Below are 19,293 nucleotides of genomic sequence, written 5' to 3'. Positions count from 1 at the left end.
CTGTCTGATCTATTTCTGTGGTCTGTCTGATCTACATTTTATCTGTCTGATCTCTTTCTGTATTCTCTCTGATCTCTTTCTGTGATCTGTTTGATCTACATTTGATCTGTCTGATCTCTTGTTCTGGTCTCTCTATTCTATCTGATCTCTTGTTTTGATCTCTTTCTGATCTACATTTGATCTGTCTGATCTCTTGTTCTGAAATCTCTATTCTATCTGACCTCTTGTTTTGATCTGTTTCTGATCTGCATTTGATATATTTGATCTATTTGTGTATTCTGTCTGATCTTTTTCTATGATCTGTCTGATCTACATTTGATCTGTCTGATCTCTTTCTGTGTTCTGTCTAATCTCTTGCTCTGATCTCTTCTGTGATCTGTCTGATCTCTTGTTCAGATCTCTGTCTATTCTGATTTCTTGTTCTGATCTCTTTTTGATCTGTCTGATCTACATTTGATCTGTCTGATTTCTTTGTGTTCTGTCTGATCTCTTTCTCTGTTCTGTCTAATCTACATTTGATCTTTCTGATCTGTCTATTCTTTCTGATCTCGTATTTTGATCTCTTTCTGTGATCTGTCTGATCTAAATTTGATCTTCCTGATCTTTCTGTCTGATCTCTTGTTCTGATCTCTTTCTGTCATCAGGAGTCTCTTCCTCCTGTTCAGTTTGACTGGAGCAGCAGTGGCCTTACAAACCCTCTGGACGGTAAGTCCGATCAATTGTTTCTCTCAATCTGAGAGAGGAACGTCACAGAGAAGATTAGAGAAAGAAGCTTTTCTCCTTCTCAAATATATGGAAACATGCCTTGTGTCTCGAAAACTAAACTCTTTACAATTAACAATTGTACAGTAGCCGTCTCCATGTTTATGTTCATGCTTTTCGCTAACAGAAACAAGCACTAATCCAGTCACATAGTTTTCATCACTAATCCAGATCTGAGCATATGTCAACTTCCGCTTTCCTGTTTTCTCTTTGTCTTTATTCGTAACCTTTCTCTACTCTTTCACCATCCCTCGTTCTGAAGCGAGTGGAGGCTCATCTCTGCTCAACCTCGATTTTTTCGGCCCTGTGGACGAGTCGCCCTCTGGCACGGCCACCTCCATACCAGGTTTGCTGAAGCATTTCCAGTTTAACACCGAAGCTGTCTGTGGTCTTGATTTCTGCTCTATTTGCATCTATATCTTTAACCGTCCATTCAAACGATCTTTGTTGCATGCGTACATATGCTGGCATGTCACAAAAATGTGCTGATATGTGTGATGGCCTGCAGGCGTGGATCCGGAGCTGTATGAGTTGACCCAAGCGAAGCTGGACGTCAGCGGGGGTAGCAATAGAGTCGTGGATGCGTTTGCTCGCCTCATGTCGACCGTCGAGAAGACCAGCACCTCCACCAGGTCAGTGAGCCTTATTCATTCGCAGTACTTCTGCTCGGCCACCAGGGAGAGCCACATGACAGTTCATGGTGATTTCAGAACAGCAGGATTTCCGTAGGCATGGACTTATTATTCGATCCGACTGTTAAACTGAATAAAAATGCAAAATATCCCAAGGTTATATCCCATATTGTTTATTAGTTAATGATGGATAATGGCATCTTGTTTTTACTCTTGGAAAAATATGCTTATTTTGCATTTTTGTTCCAACGTAGATAAGTCTGATCAAATAATCAGGAACGGGATGTTCTAAATTGTGGTAGCTACTGATTTAGGATGTAATGTGGAAAAACTGTAGTAGAAAAGCTGTTCTGAAGTTATCTGTCTGATGGTTTTCTGATCAGTCTTATCTGACTGACCACTATAATCTGTTTTTGTCGTCTATTTGATCTTACTCTCTGACCTGTCTGATCTCTCTTTTAAATCTTATCTGTCTTTTCTGTCTGATCTCTCTGAACTGAGCAGTCTTATCTCATCTAAATCTGTCTGATATCTAAGATCTGTCTGTTCTATCTGTCTCTGATCTGATAACTTTTTCTCTGATATGTCTGATCTCTTGTTGATTCTGTGTGATCTTTTTCTCTGACCTGTCTGATCTCTCTTTTAAATCTGATCTGTTTTTTCTCACTGATCTCTCTGAACTGAGCGGTCGGATCTCATTTAAATCTGTCTGATAAGATCTGTCTGTTCTATCTGTCTCTGATCTGATAACTTTTTCTCTGATCTGTCTGATCTCTTGTTGATTCTGTCTGATCTTTTTCTCTGGTCTGTCTGATCCCTTGTTCTGATCTCTTGTTGATTCTGTCCAATCTTTTTCTCTGGTCGTCTGAGCTCTTGTTTTGATCTCTTTCTATGATCTGTCTGATCTATATTTGATCTTTCTGATCTCTCTGTCTATTCTGTGTGATCTCATCTTCTAATCTCTTTCTGTATTCTGTCTGATCTCTTTCTGTGATCTGTCTGATCTTCATTTTATCTTTCTGATCTATCTGTATATTCTGTCTGATCTCTTGCTCTGATCTACATTTGATCTGTCTGATCTACATTTGTTCTGTCTGATCTCTTTCTGTGATCTGTCTGATCTAAATTTGATCTGTCTGGTTTCTTTCTGTGATCTGTCTGATCTCTTGTTTTGATCTCTGTCTGATCTACATTTTATTTGTCCGATCTATTGTTCTGCTCTCTTTATGTCATCTGCCTGATCTACATTTTGATCTGTCTGGTCTCCTTTTGTGACCTGTGTGATCTCTTGTTATGATCAAATGTAGACCAGACAGATCACAGAAAGTGATCAGGCATAATAAAAGTATGTCAGATAAGTCACAGAAACAGACATCAGAAAAGGCAATCAGATCAGACAGAACAAGAGAACATCAGAACAAGAGAACAAGATCAAGAGAACATCAGAACAAGAGATCAGACAGAACAAAGATCAGACAGAATAGATAGATCAGAACAAGAGATCAGACAGAACAAGATCAAGAGAACATCAGAACAAGAGATCAGACAGAACAAAGATCAGACAGAATAGATAGATCAGAACAAGAGATCAGACAGAATAGATAGATCAGAACAAAGATCAGACAGAATAGATAGATCAGAACAAGAGATCAGACAGAATAGATAGATCAGAACAAGAGATCAGACAGAATAGATAGATCAGAACAAAGATCAGACAGAATAGATAGATCAGAACAAGAGATCAGACAGAATAGATAGATCAGAACAAGAGATCAGACAGAATAGATAGATCAGAACAAGAGATCAGACAGAACAAGATCAAGAGAACATCAGAACAAGAGATCAGACAGAACAAAGATCAGACAGAATAGATAGATCAGAACAAGAGATCAGACAGAATAGATAGATCAGAACAAAGATCAGACAGAATAGATAGATCAGAACAAGAGATCAGACAGAATAGATAGATCAGAACAAGAGATCAGACAGAATAGATAGATCAGAACAAGAGATCAGACAGAATAGATAGATCAGAACAAGAGATCAGACAGAATAGATAGATCAGAACAAGAGATCAGACAGAATAGATAGATCAGAACAAAGATCAGACAGAATAGATAGATCAGAACAAGAGATCAGACAGGTCACAGAAAGAGATCAGACAGATTAAATGTAGACCAAACAGAATAGTCGGAGAGATCCGAACAAGAGATCACTTTCTGTGATCTGTCTGATCCATGTCTGTTCTGTCTGATTTCGTGTTCTGATTTGTCTGATGTCTTTCTAATTTGTCTGATCTCTGTTTTAAATGCGTCTCTATAATGTCATCTATCTTTCTCTGATCTCTCTTTCTAACCGGTCTGATCTCTCAGCAGAAAGCCTGTGCAGAAGGAGGAGAATCTGAGTGAAGAGGCTCGTCGAGTGATCGCAGGTCTGCCGGATCTGTCCTTCATGCAGGCTAAAGTCCTCATGTTCCCCTCCACACTGACTCCTCTCCTGCCCTCCTCCTCGCCCTCCCCCACGCCCGACTGACGCGTTCTTCACCTCCACGCCGTCTCACCTCTCTTTCTCTGTGTATCGCTCTCCAGTTGTCACGATACTGACGGATATGATTTTAATTTCATCCTATTGGTTTTCTAGCTCCTGTTTGTCATTTTCCTGGGCGTTTTTAAGTTCAAATACATCGTCCTACATTAGAGAAAGCAGATGAGATAATCAGCCAATGATCGATCGCTTTAGAAGAGAAACGACTAGAGCATTTTAATTGTTAGAATGACAGTAGGAAAAGAGTTTGTGTTTATATTAGAGCCAATCTGTATATAATCAGGGAAGATTTCCTTTCGAGTATTCTTCAGTTAAGTTAGTGTGTATGAGAGAGAGAAAGAGGCACTTTGTTACTTTCGTTGTTTGTTTTTATCGAAACACTGGCTTAAAAGTCCTTCAAAGGCACAAATGATGATGTGAATGATCCGATTTGTATTTAGATATAGAAATGCGTAGTTTATATCGACTTGAAACCAAACCGCCTGCAAAATTTTCTTTCTATTTTGCGTAACAAAGGCCTTAGTTTTTAATCGCTACTACATTACAATCAATATTGTTATTACTTGTAATTTCGCACAGGCATTAGTGAACACTTTATCTTTTTGTTGTGCAAGTAGTTTAACAATTAACTCGCTTTCCACACTGACAGACCGTAGATGAGTCCATCAACAACTAAAGAAATCACATCTTTGCATTAGCTGCTCATTTTTCTGTTCTCATTTTGTTGTTTATTATTATTTTTTAATGTAAGTTGAAACCACTGGCTTTGGACTGTAATGTAGTGAAGGAATCGTTGAATGAATGATTAACTTGAATATATATATACATATACATATATAGATATATTGAGAATAAGGGACCAATATCTGCTGTATCGTTTTGCTCATTTCCTGTGTTTTTGGTCATGCTGTATCTGTGTTTTATTTAATCCGATAAATCTTAAGTGACTCTTTTGGAGGACGTCTGCCATTACCGCGCTCCTGTAAGCAAGGAGTGCATGATGGGAAATGTTCGCCAGAAACATTGTTTTTTTTTTTTCTCCCGGTTCTTTTTGTTTCAGTTGTGTCACTGTTTATTCTGTCTCCTGGAGGATTTTGCACATTGTAAAGATATACAGAAGAACTGCTTACATAGTTAACTGTGGCTTCGGACTGTGTACAGTCAAACTATGGAACATGTAAAAATTGTTATGGGAAAATTCCTATGGAAAACTCATACAGATGAATGATATCTCTAAAGAGCCTGTACCGAGGTCCATCGCGCATGCCTGGGTTCTTTGAAAAAATACAAAACAAACAAGTGTGTAAATTTTCTTTAAGTGTACACAAGAAATTAAACTAATTTAAGAGAAAATGCTTATTCATGTCTGTTTTTTTTACGACATGAATAAAAAATTTTTGAGAACAAAGTTAAAATGTTTCGAGAGCAAAGTCGTAATTCTACGTAAACAAAGTCAGAATGTTACGAGAACTAAGTCTAACTGACGAGAGCAAAGTCAGAATTCTATGTGAACAAAGTTGGAATGTTATGAGAACAAAGTTTTAATGCTTAGAAAGTAAAGTCAAAATGTTTCTAGAGCAAAGTCGGGATGTTACGAGAACAAATTCTAAATATTACAAGATCGAATTCGGAATTCTATGTGAACAAAGTCTAAATGTTACGAGAACAAAGCCAGAATTCTGTTATGAGAACAAAGTTGAAATGCTTTGAGAGCAAAGTCGGAATTCTACAAGAACAAAGATGGAATGTTACGAGAACAAAGTCTAAATGTTTTGAAAGCAAAGTCAGGAGTCTCCGAGAACAAGTCGGAATTCTTTGAGAACAATGTCAAAATGTTTTGAGAACAAAGGTGGAATTCTACGAGGACAAAGTCGGAATGTTACGAGAGCAAAGACGAAAAATTTCAGAAGCAAAGTGGAATTCTACTAGAACTTTTTTTTCATAGTATTTTAGATTTTTATATATTTTTTTTCAATATGGCACTAAAACGACATGGTTTTCAATCTGTTTTAAAAGAACAAGCTGAAACCCATTTCATTTTGGTATTTTATTTTTTTCAAAATTAAATACTAAAATAACAATTCATATGAAATTTCCACGAGAAAAATATCAAAATTGCGTTCTATAACACAAAATAGCTGCAATATATTACATCACATTGTGCGCCCTTTGTTACTGTATCAAAATAAATATACGAACATACGCATATATACGTTCATCACCATAGTAACCTTTTTGGTCTACATACCATAATATAAAAAATTTCACAATTGACCTTAATATTAGGTACAAATTCAATGTTTTGCATGTCAATTCATGACCCAACCAAAACCTCCATGATGTGATCCAGTTCGTTCAGATCTAGTTTGAAAGCTTGATTAGACGGAAGCGGCGACTGGCTCCCGACGTTACCGTAACCAGCGAGCGTCTTAACGAAGTCGTCCGTTACCATGGAAACGACTTTTGATGTGCCTGAGCTTGCACTCAGTGATGAGCTGTAGGTTGTGCTGTCAAACAGCAAACTGTCTATTTCTGTAAACAGGAAATCGTCCAATGAGAAATCTGCGAGGAGTGAGGGGGTGTGGCTAAATGCAAACTGGGCGGAGTCAGAGAGCGATGATGCGGAGTCTATACTGCTGTTCATTTCAGAAAGATCTGAGTCTGTATATCTGGATTCATCCAAATTAGGGTCTGATGTGAGTGAGCGTCCCGCCTCGGTAGAAAACAAAGTGGTTATTCCCACAGTCGGGCACAGATCTTCAATTTCAGCCAGGGCTGAGGTAAAGCTGTCCTTTATAGCAGTTGATGGAGGTTGTTGTCTAGAAATAGACGGAGATAGACAAAGAAGCAGATGTTTGTCCTCTTCCAACCGTGACACAGGCGTCAAACTGCCCTCGCTTTGAGACTCGACCCCACAACCCGCCGGACGTTCCCGATACCCGTCCACAAGACCAAGTGGAGACCCGCTGCTGGAGAACGACTGGGGTACAGGGATGCCCTCATCTCTCAGCTCGTCCTGGATGTGTCTGAGCGTGTTGGTGATGAGCACCCTGCGGGCCAGGCCTGGGTCAGAGGGTCCCGGACGGCTGTGCAGCTTCAGCAGTGAGAGGTTGAGCACGGTCTGCCGCTGGAGCCAGTAGCAGGTGGGTGACGTCTCCTGAGGACAGCTCATCCTCATCTTCATCACGCCATTCTCATCCTCCTGCTCCAGCTTCCGTTTCAGGCCTTTACCCAACATGTAGCATATATCTGAGAGACAAACGCACAGTAATGAAGTGAAGCGGATTATATTTATTACAGCCAGTCAAAAGTTTTTGAACAGTACGATTTTTAATGTTTTTTAAAGTCTGCATTTATTTGATTTAAAGTACAGCAAAAACTGTAATTTTGTAATATTTTTTACTATTTAAAATAACTCTTTTCTATTTGAATATATTTAAAAATTGTATTTATTCCTGTGATTTCAAAGCTGAATTTTCAGCATTACTTCAGTCTTCAGTGTCACATGATCCTTCAGAAATCATTCTAGAATTTTTTTATTATTATTAATATTTAAAACAGATGAGTACTTTTTTCAGGATTCTTTGATGAATAAAAGGATCCAAAGATCAGCATTTATTAGAAATAAAAAGCTTTTGAAACATTATACACTATACTATGCAAAAGCTTGGAGTCAGTATATTTTTTTTCTTTGGGAAAGAGATGATAGAAATGAACACTTTTATTTAGCAAGGATGCTTTACATTGATCAAAAGTGATGATAAAGACATTTATAATGTTACAAAAGATTTCTATTTCAGGTAAATGCTGTTTTTTTTAACTTTCTATTCATCAAAGAAACCTGAAAAAATTCTTCTCAGCTGTTTTCATCCTTAATAATAATAAATGGTTTTTAAACAGGAAATCTGAATATTAGAATGATTACTGCAGGATCATGTGACTGCAATAATGATGCTAAAAATTCAGCTTGAAAGCACAGGAATAAATTACAGTTTGAAATATATTTAAATAGAAACAGTTATTTTAGATAGTAAAAATGTTTTAAAATTTTAGTGTTTGAAGTTGTGTACTTTGAATCAAATAATTGCAGGCTTGGTGAGCAGAAAAAGCTTATTGTGTACATGTAATTAACTGAATTATTGTTAAATATATATTTTTGTATTATCTTAAAAATTAAATTTGAATGAGTAAAATTGACTAATAAAATGATGAATAAGCAAAATATTCTTGGAAAAAAACACTAAAATGTGTTTTTATTTTAAATGTTATTTATAATATTTTAATTTACAAGTAAGTTGTTTTTTTTTTTTACATTATTTCAATATGCAATTAAATGCCATTATATTTTACTGTAAAATGCATTTTTTTTATTTTTTACATATTTTTTATTAATATTCTTCCCAAATGAAACTTTTACATGACTAGTTCCTCTTTTTTACATAATAAGATAAATTAGCAGACAAAATGAGCTTGGTCTTTGTAGAATAGCCAAATTCACTGTACTTTCCACTTAGTCAACTGAAGACAATCATTCGCCAGAGACACCTCATGACTACACATATGACTGCTCTCTCTGGACGCTGTGATTACTGTAAATCAGAGCACTCTGTTGCCTCACTTCCTCCCATGAATGTGACTGGTTAGTAGTTCTGGTTAAGAGTTTGCACCACTGGCCAAACTAAAAAAACTAAATGACAAACAATCATGTGAACAACAGCCAGAGCTGGACTAATACTGAGTCACTAAGATGCTCAATACCTCACTGGATTATAGAACATTTAGTCCATTAATATGAATTATAGAACTATAAATATAGCATGTTATGAGTGTTTTGGAGAGCGATATAATTATTAACCGATGTGACTCTGGATCACAAAACCAGTTTTAAGTAGCAAAGGGATATTTATAGCAACAGCCAACAATACATTGCATGAGTCAAAATGATCCATTTTTCTTTTATGCCAAAAGTCCTTTAAATATTAAGTAAAGATCATGTTCCATGAAAACACCTTGTAAAGATCCTACCATAAATATATTAAAACTTTATTTTTAATTAGTAATATGCATTGCTATGAACTTAATTTGGACAACTTTAAAGGCAATTTTATCAATATTTAGATTTTTTTTGCACCCTCAGATTGCAGTTTTTCAAATAGCTGTATCTCAACCAAATATTGTCCCATCCTAACAAACCATACACCAATCTAAAGTTTATTTATTCAGCTTTCAGATAAAGTATACATCTCAATTTCTAAAAATTGACACTTATGACTGGTTTTGTGGTCCAGGGTCACATATTAAGTTATTAAGACCACCAAACATGAATCTAATATTATTTTCACATTCACACAAGTTATTCTTGATAACATTGTCCACACTGATAATTTCTCCACAAGATTTTGGTTGACCATAATTAATCAATTTAACAGTACAGGCTATTAGTAGTAAATAACAGTTTTTGTACCAAAAATGACTTTAACATTTGCTTGCCCATAAGAATTGTTGTTGAAGGGTTCATATAAATTAAACAAATGTGACCCTGGACCACAAAACCAGTCATAAGTGTAAATTTTTTTTCAAACTGAGATTTGTACATCATCTTGAAAGCTGAATAAATAAGAGATACCACTATTTGAAAATCTGAGGGTGCAAAAAATCAAAATATTGAGAAAATAGCCTTAAAAGTTATTCAAATTAAGTTCTTAGTAATGCATATTACCAATCAAAAATTAAGTTTTTATATATTTACGGTAGAAAATCTACAAAATATCTTCTAGAACATAATCTTTACTTTTTAATCCCAATTTTTTTCCCCAGACAATAACCATATCATGTGTCATTAGTAAGTGTCAATTATTAGAAACTGAGATTTGTACATCATCTTGAAAGCTGAATAAATAAGACAATCATTGGCTGAGATACAACTGTTGGAAAATCTGAAATGTATAAATCTTAATTTTTTAAAAATCGACCCTTTTGATTGGTTTTGTGATCCAGGGTCACATATTAAGTTATTAAGACCACCAAACATGAATCTAAAAGGTCTTAATATTATTTGCACATTCACACAAAGTTATTCTTGATAACATTGTCCACACTGATGATTTCTCCACAAGATTTTGGTTGACCACAATTAATCAATTTAACAGTACAAATTAAGGCTATTCTATTAGTAACAAATAACAGTTTTTGTACCAAAAAATTGACTTTAACAAGATAGAAACATCTGCTCATTCATAAGAATTGTTGTTGAAGGGTTCATATAAATTAAATAAATGTGACCCTGAACTACAAAACCAGTCATAAATGTCAAATTTTCAAAAACTGAGATTTGTACATCATCTTGAAAGCTGAATAAATAAGTCAATCATTGGCTGAGATACAACTATTTTATCTTAATTTTAAAAAATGGACCCTTATGATTGGGTTTTGTGATCCAGGGTCACATATTAAGACATGCAGAAATGAACCGAACATGAATTTAAAAAGTCTTAGTATTATTTTCTCATTAGTTTCTGTTAAACTCGTGTATATTCACACAAACACATTATAACATAACATTTTAATTCGTTTTAACGCAAACCGTTTGCTAGCTCTAAAGCGAAGCCGTGACATTTAGCGCTGCACGCCCACATCTGATCAAAGTGAAACTTCAACTGATTTACAGTAAAATGAAAGCTTTCAAAATTCAAGTAAAGCAAGAAGTGCTGAAAATACAACATATGAGCGCTGATTGATAGCATTAACCCGCACTTGACCATCTGCAGAAACTACTGCAGTAAATACGGATCGAGTTTCATCAGTCTGTTGTTTAACCTAGCGTAGTTTACTAGCTTTTAAATGTTTTACCTCAGTTTATTTAAGACATTTGAGACACTCAAAACATTACACCTCTTACAGTAAGCAAATAGACGTTATGTACCACACGGTCATACATATAACACAAGTTTTTAACTTCTAAGGCTATTCGTTACCCTTCTTGTTCTTTCTATAACCCCGACTGGTAGTTAAAGGTAAAAAGCCCATCGTGAACTCACCGCATGCAGGTCAAACGGGGACTTCGAGCTGCTCATCGGACTCGTATCCCGTTCACCGAGTCGTTCCCGTTACCGTGTTTGACGCGTTTGAAGTGCGCGCTCACGTAGCGCTCGTGAAGTCGAATGTATTCCGCCTTCAACGTTCCCACAAGCGGAGTCTTCGAGAGTGACATAAGGCTCGCAGATGTCGACTGATATTGTGAATGAATCGTTTGTTTGAACCGATTCGTTTGAACGATTCGTTCCATTCGATTCGCGAAACGCTCGCTTGTCGCTCGAAGGGTCACGCGCAAGTAAATAAACGTGACCCTGGATCACAAAACCAGCCATAAGTGTCAATTTTTTGAAATTGAGATTTATACATCATCTGAAAGCTGAATATATAAGACAATATTTGGCTGAAATACAACTATCTGAAAATCCGGAATCTGAGGAAAAAGGAAAACCGCCTTTAACGTTGTTCATATGAAGTTCGAACTAAGATCTAGCAATGCGTATTACTAATCAAAAATTAAGTGTTGATATATTCATGGTAGGAAATTTACAAAATATTTTCATGGAACATGATCTATAGCCTATACCTGTGCTACTTAAGACTGGTTTTGTGGTCCAGGGTCACAAATGTGGTAATAATTGGAATAAACAACTATATATATTTTATGGTTGCTAATAAACGTCAAAGTTATTCTTGATAACATTGTCAACCCTCTAAAGATTTTGGTTGATGGTAATTAATCAATTTAACAGTGCAAATTATGGCTATTAGTATACCAAACAACAGTTTTTGTACAAAAAAAATGACCGTAACAAGCTAGGAACACTTGCTCACTCATAAGAATCGTTGTTGAAGGGTTCATATAAATTAAACAAATGTGACTCTGAACTCATAAGTGTCATTTAAAAAAAAAAAAAAAAAGATTTATACAATATCTTGAAAGCTGAATAAATAAGACAATATTTGGCCGAGATACAACTATTTCAAAATCTGCAATCTGAGGGTGCAAAATAATCTAAAGATTGAGAAAATTGCCTTAAAAGTCATTCAAATGAAGTTCTCAGCAATGGACATTACTAATCAAAAATTAGGTTTTGATATATTTACGGTAGGAAATTGACAAAATATCTTCATGGAACATGACCTTTACTTAATATCCTAATGATTTTTGGCATAAAAGAAAAATCAATCATTTTGGCCATACAATGTACTTTTGCCTATTGCTACAAATATACCCGTGTAACTTACGACGTTTTGTGGTCCAGGGTCACAAATGTGGTATAAATTAAATAAATGTGACTCTGGACCACAAAACCAGTCATAAGTGTCAATTTTTAAATCATCTGAATACTCAATAAATAGGACAATATTTGGCCAAGATACAACTATTTGAAAATTTGGAATCTTATGGTGCAAAAAAATCTAAATATTGAGAAAATCGCCTTAAAAGTCATTCAAAGATGTTCTTAGCAATGCATATTACTGATCAAAAAGTTTTGATATATTTACGGTAGGAAATTGACAAAGTATCTTCATGGAACATAATCTTTACTTAATATCCTAATGATTTTGGCATAAAAGACAATTTTGACCCAAACATTTAATAAATTTAACAGTACAAATTGAAGCTATTAGTATCACTGAACAGTTTTTGTACAAAAAATTGACCTTAACAAGCTAGGAACACTTGCTCGCTCAAAAGAATAGTTGTTGAAGAGTTCAAGTGAATCGCCCGAGTGAATCGATTCACACAAGTGAATCAGACTTCGCAATGCTACAGATGTCACCCCTCCCTCCCTCTCTCTCTCTCTCTCTCTCTCTCTCTCTCTCATTCCAGTCTGCATATGTCAATGAACGTGATCTCGCTTTACTCGCTCCCGTGGAAAAGCCGCAAATATGTGAAGCATTCAGGGAACGAGCTCTCCACAGCTTCTTCTGGAGCGACTGAACGCGAGTTCTTCAGCAAAGAATGATAAATAGCAGAATAATGCTAAATAGATTTCGTATTGATCCTCCATTCTAGCGCAGATGAAGTTTATTGTGCACATTTTTCTTCAGAGATCAGATGAAGATCAAATAAAGTTTCAGAGATCTCATCAACTTCAGTCAACAGCCAATATTAACACCCACACTCTTTTTATAGATACAAACTTTCTCCAGAGGAAATCTGGAAAATGGCTTTTATTGAAAAATTAATATGATAAATACATGTAAAATATTTGGAAGATATTTAGATACTATTAAGTTTTTCTACTGTCTTTAGTAATGTACTGTAATATAAGGCTATTTTTTAATTGATTATTGTAATTTTTTTAAATAAAAATTAATTATTAATTATTATTAATTTAATGTTTTTCTTATTGTAATTATTTTTTATTTTAATACATTTTATCTTGATCGATTCATTTATTTTAAGCATATTTTATTACTAATTTATTTTTGTAATTTTAATTTATTTAAAATATTTTATTTAAAAAAGTCATTATTATAATTTTATTTTCAAATACATTTAAATATACATAATTTTATATATTTTAAACATAAATTTATTTTAAATATATGTTTATTTTTTTAATATATATGTAAAATTAATAAATTAATTTATTTTAATCTAATTTTACTGTTTTACTTATTGAAATAAATTTAATACATTTTTATCTTATATTATTCATTTATTTTAATCGTATTTTATTACTAATTTATTTTTATAATCTAAATTTATTTTAAATATTTTTTTAAATTATCAACATGTATTAAAATGTTTATTTATATATTTTTTGGGATATATATCAATATATTTAATATATATTATTTTAAACACCAATTTTCATTATGTAAATCAAATTCATTTTAATTCAATCTAAATTTTACTAATATACTACGAATTTTTTGCTTATTGTAATAATTTTTTATTTTAACACATTTTAATCCACTTATTTTAATAATATTTTATTACCAATTTATTTTTTTATAATTGAAATTTATTTTTTATATAATTTTTTAATTTCTTTAAATATTTTTAACATATATTTTTAGATACATTTTAATATTATTTTAAAAACCAACTTTTATTATTTATTTAAATCAAATTCATTCATTTAAATCAATTTATTTTTATTTATTGTAATTCTTTTTATTTTAATGTTTTATTTTAACCTATTCATTTATTTTTAAGTATATTTTATTTGTTAATTTATTATATAATATATATATATATATATATATAAACACACACACACACTAATATAGTTAATATATATTATTTTAAAAAACTATTTTCATAATTTATATAAATCTAAATAATTTTATTTAAATCTAATTCATTTATTAATTTTAAGAAACTTTTTTGTTGTTATACTAATAAGAATTTTTACACTGTTTTCCTCCAATCATTTCTATGGACCTGAGTTTGAAGAGACCTCTTCTAGAGCCACACACATCTGAGACAAACTTGATATTCAAAGCATACTTTTTTAGCTCTCCTAAACTATTAAAGCCCATAATCTGAGCAACACAACATTTTGTTCCAAGACTGCTTTTTAAAATCCATATTAGCAGTTTAATAACCAGGTAGACGTTCAGTTTACGTCCGTGCAAATCAGAATCTGTGTGTGTGTCAAAACGTTCAGACATATTTCCACACATGCTGACATCTGTGCTGTAGGTCATCATCTCCTTCACTTCAGCTCTTACTCTCCAGATGGCCTGAACAAGAGGAAGGAGATAAAGCAGCAGTCAATCAGAGCAGCTGAATCATGGCACACACACACACACACACACACACACACACACACACACACACACACACACACACACACACACACACACACACACACACACACACACACACACGTCTGCTTCAAAACCACATCAAACACAGACAAAGAAACACACTCAACCTTTCGCCCCGACAGATGAACATAGAGTATCCTGGAACGCTTCGCAGCAGAAAAAGGCAGAAAAACTCACAAATTTACATTGAACCCCACTAGAAAGTTCTGCACAATTAAGAGATGATTACACCAATAACTAACTGTTGTAATGAATGTAATGTTGATGGGATTATGTGTGTTTGTATGTAAACAGTCTGTCATGCTCACATTGTGTTCTGTTCATCCCAAAGCCATCCGTCTTCCTCCCCCAAACAGCTGCCGCTGCGCTGGGCTCCTCCCATCAGACCCCCGACCCTCCGTCTCCCAGCAACCCTCCGACAAAATAAAGGCGAGGAGTCGCACGTGTTCCCGCATTGTCCTTGACCCTGACCTCTGACTTCTGGAGGACAGCTGTCTCTTTCTGCAGGAGCACGTAAGCGTGCAGATGTCAGACTTCGGTTCAGGCATGTGCGCGTCTGGTGCTGATTTTATTGGGAAAGCTTCTTCAATTATTTGATTTCATGCAAGAAGTCATTTGCTGTAGGAATGGATCATGAAAGTACTTGGATGCAAAAGATCGTTTAAATAGTCTCTTCTGCTTAATGCATTTATTTGATCAAAAATACAGTAAAATTGTGAAATATTATTACTGTTTAAATCAACTGTTTTCCATCTCAATATATTTAAGAATGTAATTTATTCCTGCGATCAAAGCTAAATTTTCAGCATCATTACTGCAGTCTTTAGTGTTACATGATCCTGCAGAAATCATTCTAATATGCTGATTTATTGTTATTGTTATTGAAAACAGTTGTGCTGCTTCATGTTTTTGTGAAAACGTGATGCATTTTTATTTTCAGGATTCTTTGATGAATAAAAAGTTCATAAAGACAGCAATTATTTGATATAGAAAACTTTTGTAACGTTATAAATGTCTTTACAAGTTTTGGGGGTAATGCATTACAAGTAACACAAGTTACGTAATCAGATTATTTTTCTCAATATAACACATTCATTTTATATAAGCAACATAAGAGTTACTTTTCTAATAAGTAACAAGTTACGTAATCAGATTACTTTTCTCAATATAACATTACTTTTATATAAGCAACATAAGAGTTACTTTTCTAATAAGTAACAAGTTACGTAATCAGATTACTTTTCTCAATATAACATTACTTTTATATAAGCAACATAAGAGTTACTTTTCTAATAAGTAACAAGTTACGTAATCAGATTACTTTTCTCAATATAACATTACTTTTATATAAGCAACATAAGAGTTACTTTTCTAATAAGTAACAAGTTATGTAATCAGATTACTTTTCTAATAAGTAACAAGTTACGTAATCATTACTTTTCTCAATATAACATTACTTTTATATAAGCAACATAAGTAGGGCTGCAACGATTAATCGAACGATGTTGTGAGGCGCGTCTAATTCGAATTCGATTTTCAGCGCGATTTGGCGTGACTTGTCAGTGATTTACGGCGGGGTGTTTGAATTGCCGCTCCAGCTGAACGCACGTGATGGAGATTTACTACTAATCAAAGTACCGGCTTCATTGTCTAGACGCGCCTCACAACATCGTTCGATTAATCGTTGCAGCCCTAAACATAAGAGTTACTTTTCTAATAAGTAACAAGTTACGTAATCAGATTACTTTTCTCAATGTAACATTACTTTTATATAAGCAACATAAGAGTTACTTTTCTAATAAGTAACAAGTTACGTAATCAGATTACTTTTCTAATAACAATTAAAATAAATTACTTTCACAAGCAAATATCTGAGTTACTTTTTTAACTAAGTTACTTTTTCATTAAGTAACAAGTTATATAAGCAGATTACTTTTCTCAATGTAACATTACTTTTATATAAGCAACTTAAGAGTTACTTTTCTAATAAGTAACAAGTTACGTAATCAGATTACTTTTCTCAATGTAACATTACTTTTATATAAGCAACATAAGAGTTACTTTTCTAATAAGTAACAAGTTACGTAATCAGATTACTTTTCTAATAACAATTAAAATAAATTACTTTCACAAGCAAATATCTGAGTTACTTTTTTAACTAAGTTACTTTTTCATTACAGTTTTTCTCAATTGCTTAAACACATTTCTTGAAATTATGCCTCTTATTTGCGAAACTCTAAACACAAATCCACAACTCCTAACTCAATTCCCCAAACTTCTTATATTGAGGTCAAAATGAAGCTCTCCACTCAAAACAACACAATCTTGCTGAAAAACCAAACTTTGCTCTCAGACATGACACACAAATCCTCAAAAACACACACACTACAACACAGTTTTACACACTGATGAGATAAATTCAAAACAATACAACCAAAACAATCCAAATAAAAAACTTTTCACATGATGAAAACAACAAATATATGCCTTTGCAAGTGTTTTATTCCTTAATTTAATGTACTGTAGAGTACAGTACAAAACAGCAAACAACAACAAAATATAATTTTTCTGCCCAGAATCCTGTCTTTGGTCTGGGACTGGCCAAAGAACCTCTTCAGCATCACAGGCTAAATTAGCCCTGGCCAGGCAGCAGGGGTCAAATCCTCTTGCATGCCTGATCCAACCCTGGCACTCATCAACTAAAATATAGGAGACTGCTTGTCTTCTTGTCCTTGCTCTTCCTCTGTCTCTTCCATGTTGTCGTCATCGTCCTCCTTCTTCTCCTCCTCTTCCTCTTTCACCTCCTACTCTTCCTCTTCAAAATTACACATTACTGTATGTGGGATACTGATTGAAAAAGACTGGATAGGATTCACAGTTACACTTGTACTGTACTAGTGGTATGAGAAAAAAAATAAAAATGCATTACAGTGTCATTGTGAAACAGCAAAGAAAAATAAATATGGGCACAAAGGTAAAAATAAAAATTAGAAAGTCTACTGTCAGATTTTGTAACTCCTGCGTTGTCCTCTGTCTATATATGCTTTCCAATTGAAGGTTCAAGAGATGTACCTTTGAGCTATTTCAGAGAACTGCTTTATCATTGGTTGATATACATTATCTTCATTAGTGAAAGTCAAGATTCACTTGAATAAATTCATGGCAAATTTATCTAATCAGCTGTATGAATGTACCAAAGCAATCACAACTTGATCAGAAGAATGAGAAGCTTTTTATGATGTGCACAAGAGACTAGATGATGTGGATGTTGAACAAGTAGTTTTGACAATTTCATTTCTGATCTGAGAAATGCACCAAAGTGACTGAGAAAAACTGTAAGCTGACTTTGGCTTCTTTTAGGTTCTGATTTGGGTGTGCTAAATTTTGACTCCTAGTGTTTCCACTTGGATAATTGTGTGCTAATTGAGCTCAAACTTCACAGATTGAGTGAACAATGTTGAATGCTTGTGCTTTCTAAATGACCTCATGGTGTAAGCACTGAGAAATGTAGGGATTTGTGTGTAGAGTTTTGCAGTAACAGTTCACCAAATATAACTCATGTGTCAAAGCAGGGAATAGTGTTTATTGTTTAGGGAAATGGGTGTGCTTTTTCAAAAATGGCGTTATAGTTTTGAAATTTTAGTTCAAAAGACTGGTTATAGTGTTTTAGCAATTGAGAAAAACTGTAAGTAACAAGTTATATAAGCAGATTACTTTTCTCAATGTAACATTACTTTTATATAAGCAATTTAAGAGTTACTTTTCTAATAAGTAACAAGTTACGTAATCAGATTACTTTTCTCAATGTAACATTACTTTTATATAAGCAACATAAGAGTTACTTTTCTAATAAGTAACAAGTTACGTAATCAGATTACTTTTCTAATAACAATTAAAATAAATTACTTTCACAAGCAAATATCTGAGCTACTTTTTTAACTAAGTTACTTTTTCATTAAGTAACAAGTTATATAAGCAGATTACTTTTCTCAATGTAACATTACTTTTATATAAGCAACATAAGAGTTACTTTTTTAAACTAAGTAACAAGTTATGTAATCAGATTACTTTTCTAATAAATAACTATTACTTTCACAGGAACATATCTGAGTTACTTTTTTAATTAACAGTTACTTTTTCATTAAGTAACAAGTCACATAAGCAGATTACTTTTAAATTAAAGTAACATTACTTTTCAGTAATGCCAATTATTTTTGAAAATAAGTAACAAGTTTTTTCTAACTAGTAAGGTAACAAGTTACTTTTTCAAATAAGTAGCAAGTTATGTAATCAGATTACTTTTCTCAAGTAACTAGTGAAGCAACAATTTAACAAAAAATAGTTACTTTTTAAAATTAGTAACAAGTTATGTAAACAGATTACTTTTAAAGACACATAAGAGTTACTTTTTCTAATAAGTAACAAGTAATCAGATTACGTTTCTCAAGTAACTAGTAAACACAATAATGTTACAAGAAAATAGTTACTTTTTAAAAATAAGTAACAACTTATGTAATCAAATTACTTTTTT

The 19,293-nt window shown here is 33.5% G+C and overlaps 2 protein-coding genes across 2 annotated transcripts in view; one reads left to right on the top strand and one right to left on the bottom strand.

Annotated features, from left to right (window-relative positions):
* aftpha (aftiphilin a) overlaps positions 1-5,291 on the top strand; it is a 7,377-nt gene extending 2,086 nt beyond the window's left edge. The window contains exons 3-6 of the mRNA XM_073842533.1: positions 645-705; positions 1,025-1,108; positions 1,271-1,394; positions 3,767-5,291. Coding sequence (XP_073698634.1) covers positions 645-705; positions 1,025-1,108; positions 1,271-1,394; positions 3,767-3,926 — 429 coding nt within the window. The 3' untranslated portion in view covers positions 3,927-5,291. The remainder of the gene's footprint in view (positions 1-644; positions 706-1,024; positions 1,109-1,270; positions 1,395-3,766) is intronic.
* Positions 5,292-6,039: 748 nt separating this feature from the next.
* Positions 6,040-11,115, bottom strand: sertad2a (SERTA domain containing 2a). Its single transcript, XM_073843328.1, has 2 exons — positions 10,976-11,115; positions 6,040-7,187 (listed from the first exon to the last, which is right to left on the bottom strand). Exon 2 carries the CDS (start codon positions 7,174-7,176, stop codon positions 6,253-6,255), a length of 924 nt encoding a protein of 307 aa, XP_073699429.1. The 5' UTR covers positions 7,177-7,187; positions 10,976-11,115; the 3' UTR covers positions 6,040-6,252.
* Between the last annotated feature and the right edge of the window lie 8,178 nt (positions 11,116-19,293).

This window comes from Garra rufa, chromosome 6 (assembly GCF_049309525.1).
Source record: "Garra rufa chromosome 6, GarRuf1.0, whole genome shotgun sequence".
Classification (NCBI taxonomy): domain Eukaryota; kingdom Metazoa; phylum Chordata; class Actinopteri; order Cypriniformes; family Cyprinidae; genus Garra; species Garra rufa.
This window is presented reverse-complemented; position numbering and strand designations above follow the sequence as displayed.